Source organism: Choloepus didactylus, chromosome X, assembly GCF_015220235.1.
Source record: "Choloepus didactylus isolate mChoDid1 chromosome X, mChoDid1.pri, whole genome shotgun sequence".
NCBI lineage: Eukaryota > Metazoa > Chordata > Mammalia > Pilosa > Megalonychidae > Choloepus > Choloepus didactylus.
The window spans coordinates 71744056-71749743 of NC_051334.1; the positions used below are offsets into that span (position 1 = coordinate 71744056).

Here is a 5688-nt window from a genome sequence, read left to right on the forward strand (position 1 = left end):
TTCATGGGAAGTGTATACGTGAATTATAGTGAATGCTCAAGGATGTGTGCAGCTAGCTCTCATATGTTCAGAAGACAGAGCAATAGATGATGGATGATAGATAGGGAGGGAAAGAAATAGCGATGTGACAGCATGTTAAAGTTGGTGGATTGAGCTATCGGGGGAGGGGGGTCAGGGTATGCTGGAATTCTGTGTATGGGGTTAGTATTGGTTTTTGCAACTGTTCCTATAACTTTGAATTTATTTCAAATTAAAAAAAAATACAAAAAAATACAAAAAAAAGAATTTTGTTGAGGATTTTTTTCCAAACAGTAGAATAACTTTATTTCTAACACTTAGCCTTTTACATAACAATTTACAGGAATAAAAAATGTGCTGCTTATTTTCCATTGCTCCACTCAGACCCTCTCTCCACTCTTCTCTGTGCCTACTTGGGCTCCCCTGCAGGTGGTATCTGGTTAGATTTTCCAAAGGGAAGTACCAGTAATTTGGTGCCACAAATCTGGTCATGATGCTTTCTCCTACTATGTGACCCTTCCTCCATGGCACAGCTCTCAGTGGGCTCAGATAACACTGTTTCTGTCCTTTGCCACTGAAGGCCTAAGAATGGTAAATGTCTTTCTGCTGATGCTAGTCTCTAGGTGCTTCAATATCCCTTGTTTCATGCCCACACATCTGTAATAAATTTCTTAGTTGGAATGGAATTCTGCTTTCCACCAGAACCATAGCTGATGCAAACAGCCACCCTTATATCAATTTGTCAAAAGAAATAATTCTTTCCCAAACTGCTCTACAGAACGTTAACACTTCGAAAAAATATTTCTCTGTGTTAACTGGAATGCGTTCAGGTCTAAGTAACAGACAGCCCTAAGAGTAAATAAGAAACAGTTATTATCACAGGTGATAAAAAGTCCCATTAGCGAGTAGGACCAGAATAAACAAGTCAAGCAGCTTGTCCCCATCACTGATTTTCCCATCTTTTACATTGTTATCTTCAGGCTCCTGCCCCTCCCGTTCACAAGCTATAATCTAGTATCAATACAGACATGAAAAAGTACAACAGAAGGGGAACAATCTCTTCTTAGGTCTCCTTTTATCACAGATCTTCTTCAGAAGTACAGCATGTCTATACCAAACCAATCATTAGAATGGATTTCCATGATTATCTTAGACTAATCTGGATTTACCCCTAAATCATCTGGGGGAAGGATGGACAGAGACAAAATAGAGAGCCCAGCAAGAAAGAAATAGGGAATGCTGATGGGTAGGCAGTATCTATTAGGACTGCTTATCAACGTGTTCCAAGAAAGTGTAGGAAACAGAAGACAAAGGAATCAGGGACAGTATATGACACTCTACAATATTAACTACAAACACATAGTTCCTGGGTTATGTAAAACTCAAGTTATACATATCATGCTTACGTAGACACTGCAATAAGATACCAAGAGCATGAAAGATGATTTTCATTAATATCACCATTTTTTATTTGTAGAGGGCACTGAGTATTACTGTTCATAACTGAGTTAACTAATGTTAACCGTTGCAAAGCTTATGCAAATACTATTCTTATTGACAGCATTTACATTATTTCTGACTCAGAAACAGCTAAAAAACTTCAGAGAACTATTGTCTGGCTTCTTTGTTGAAGTGGTAGCTCAGTAACAATGGCCATAACTATTAATTTATACTAGGAAACAGTTGGAAAAGATAGGCAATGTGGTTTTTGTGAAAAAATATTTCATTTAAAACATATACTGGCCAAGTAAGCTCTAAAGAGAACACTGGTATATTTAGAACAGGACCAATCAAGAGGTAAAAACCTCACAAAACATTGTTTGGCTTCTTTATTGAAGAGGCAGTTTCACCAATAATGGCCATAGCCATTTATTTATGTCAGGAAACAGGAAAAGAAAGGATATGTGGTTTGTACTTTAAATTTGTCAAATATATTTTCATATATAAACAGTGATGTGTTGGTAAATGTTTAACAACAGATTCTCTGGGAAAATAAAACCCCTGATTTATAGTTTGCCTATTTCCAAGGTGAAAATACTCCACTATGGCCAATTTAAGCTGCAAATGTTTATGGCACTGAATGTGGTGTTGAGAAGAGATGTGCAGAAGCACACCAGTATATTGGATTTCCATCCGCCAGATTCAATAGTATAAGAAGCAAACTAAAGGGCACAGACAATAGTAAAATTAGGAAGTGATGAATCTTAAGTATTTATTACCTTTGTTTTTAATATAATTTGTGGACTTACATGATTTAATATTTAGTAATAATATTTAACAAGAAGCTCACAAAATTCCCAAAAATTTAAGTCAGTACTTGCAAGCCAGTATGAGCTGATTCTAGCACACCACTCTGTGTGCATATTTACATACACGCACATAAACATATATTTAAATAATTATGACAAGTTATAAAGACTGGCAGTATTTAGTGTGGAAAACTTTAATATATATCATAATAGTTACTAAGCTAAAGGTTCATATTTTCTCCTTACAACTATGCTGGGCTCCAATAACATACTCTAAATTTGTTATATTAGCATACTCACATAAGACCTACAAACATCAGGGAGTCTTCATCTGTTTAATGCTGTTGTCATTCAACATTTTTTAAGCTTCAGATTCCGCTGTGAATATGGGCATAAATGGATATTGTCCATTATAGTTGCAATAAGATTTTGGTATCACATCTGGAACATGACACTACACAATATAAATTCTAGATAAAGGTTTTTACCACATTTCTTAAATGAATACTATCTCCTGAGGACAAATTTTGTAGTGAAAAATTTTAATTTTTCTAGAAAGCTTTCACATATTCAAGACATTTATAAGGTTTTATCCTAGTACTAATTATCTGAAGTACAATGAGATGTCATTTTTTAGTAAATTGTGGCATTCTTTGGGTTTCTCTAATTTCATTTTTTAAATTGTGAAACAAATTTGACAGGTGGAAAAGTCTTCTGAACATTCAGGATGTTGAGAGGGCTTTCATCCTTGTGTGAATTCTCTGATGTTTAGTTAGTACTGACCTCTGGCTGAAGGTTTTCCCACATACATTACATTCATAGGGTTTCTCCCTTGTGTGTGTTCTCTGATGTTTGGTGGGAGCTGATTTTTCAAAGAAGGTTTTCCCACATTCATTACATTTATACAGTTTCTCCCCTGTGTGAGTTCTTTGATGTACAATGAGGTTTGACTTCACACAGAAGGATTTCCCACATTCATTACATATAAAGGGTTTCTCTCCTGTGTGCATTCTCTGATGTACAGTTAGGGCTGACCTGTTATAGAAGGATTTCCCACATGCATTACATTCATAGGGTTCCTCCCCTGTATGTGTTCTCTGATGTTCAGTGAGATTTGACTTCACACAGAATGTTTTTCCACATTGTTTACATTCATAGGGTTTTTCACCTGTATGTGTTTGCTGATGGTTGGTAAGGTGTGGTTTCTGGCCAAAGGATTTTCCATATTCAGTACATTCATAGAGTTTCTCTCCTGTGTGTGCTCTCTGATGCTGAGTGAGGTTTGACTTCTCCCAAAATGTTTTCCCACATTCACCACATTCAAAGGTTTTTTCTCCTGAGTGACCTCTCCAAAGTTGGGTGAGATGTAATTTTTTGCTGAAATTATTCCCATTTTAATTGTACTCAGAGGGTTTTTCCCCCATGTGTTCTATCTGATGCTTAAAGTGGATTGACTTTTCCCAAGTTTTGTCACTTACTTTATATTCATGGTGAATGTTTCTTGAGTAAGCTCCCTGATGGATAATGAAAGTTGAATTGTCAAAGATTTCCCCATATTCATTACATTCACAAGGATTCACTCCTGTAAGTGGTCTCTGATGTCTAAATATTAAATCCAGATGGAAGGACTTCCCACAAATATTGCATTTAAATGGCTCCATTTCCAAATGAGTTCTCTGAGAAATACTGAACTACTGTGAGTATTCTCTGAGAATACTGAAATACTGAACAGAGTCAGTGCCCAGATTGAAAGCTTTCCCTACTCTATCACAACTCTCTATACTTAATGTTTTGTTGTTGGTGAATACAAGTTGCCAAAAATGTTCATCTTGATTTTCCTGGTTGTTCTCTATCAGCTCATCAACTTTCCAGTCTTCTGAGTAGCCCTGGCTTGGGAACCCCTCCTTTAATATCCAGGGCTCTTTTCCTTGCTCTATCTTGAAAATCACCTCTGGTTTAATAATGCAATAACCTACTGAGATGAGGTGGCTATAATTTTTCAGGATCACATCTCTGTATAGGATCATCTGAGCAGGGTCCAGTAGATACCACTCTTCCTGGGTGAAGTCCACACATACATCCTTGAATGACACTTGTTCCTGGGATTTGTTCATTTTCTGTTCTTCCTGGAGAAGGTAGAGGTGTCCATGTGCATCTCCAAAATATGTTGAACTTAGACATGACACTTTTCACTGAGTGAATGTTAACATTTGTTTCTTATTGATTTATTACCAATTTAGGTTCTCTCTTCTTAAACTTGTCCCAGACCTTTGACCATCACACAGCTGTTGATGGCTTCAGCACACTGTGTTATGACCACCACTCCCACACTGTGTGGGCCCAGAGGCCAGGGATTGTCTCCCATGAGGGGCTGGAGGCCAGGCAGAGACCAGCCAGGAAGGGGAAGGCGGGGATGCACATGCCTTATTGAGGATTTTGCATCTATATTCATTAGAGAGTTTGGTTTATAATTTTATTTTCTTTTAGTACTCTTATCTGGCTTGGTATTAGCGTGATTTTGGCTTCATAGAATGAGTTATGTTGCATTCTCTCATCTTCAATTTTATGGAAGAGCTTGAGCAGGACTGGTATTAATTCTTAGAATGATTGGTAGAGTTCACCTGTAAAGGTATCTGGTCCTGGGCCTTTCTTTGATGGGAGGTTTCTGATGACTTATTCAATCTCTTTACTTGAGATTGGTTTGTTGAGGTCTTCTTTTTCTTCTAGAGTCAATGCAGGTTGCTTGTGTGTTTCTAGAAAATTGTCCATTTCATTTAAATTGTCTAATTTTTTGGCATGTAGTTGTTCATAGTATCCTCTTATGACTATTTTTATTTCTGTGGGGTCAGCATTAATGCCTCCCTTCTCATTTCTGATTTTATTTATTTGCATCTTCTCTCTTTTATTTTAATTATTCTAGCTAAATGTCAATTTTATTGATATTCTCAATCAACTTTTGGTTTTGTTGATTATCTCTATTGTTTATTGCTCTCAATGTCATTCATTTCTGCTATAATCTTTGTTATTTATTTCCTTCTGCTTGCTTTGGGGTTAGTTTGCTGCAGGTGTGCTGTTAGGTCTTTGATTTTAGCTCTTTCTCCCTTCTTAACATAGGCTTTTAGGGCTATAAATTTCCCTCTCAACACTGCCTTGGCTGCATCCCATAATTCTGATATGTTGTGTTCTTGTTTCCATTTGTCTTGAGATATTTACTGATTTCTCTCACAATTTTTTCTTTAGACAATGGATTATTTAAGACTGTGTTGTTTAACCTCCATATAATTTGAATTTTCCAGTTCTCCACCTGTTATTGATTTCCAGCTTCATTCCATTATGATCAGAGAAAGTGCTTTGTATAATTTCAATCTTTTACAATTTATTGGGACTTGTTTTGAGACCCCAAATATGGTCTATCCTTGAG

General features: G+C 36.5%; 1 protein-coding gene across 1 annotated transcript; it reads right to left on the bottom strand.

Annotated features, from left to right (window-relative positions):
- Positions 1 to 2989: 2989 nt before the first annotated feature.
- On the bottom strand, positions 2990 to 4381 carry LOC119522194 (zinc finger protein 248-like). Its single transcript, XM_037820825.1, is given in 2 exon segments — positions 2990 to 3958; positions 4031 to 4381. Coding segments are annotated over 2 exon segments (1320 nt in total).
- Between the last annotated feature and the right edge of the window lie 1307 nt (positions 4382 to 5688).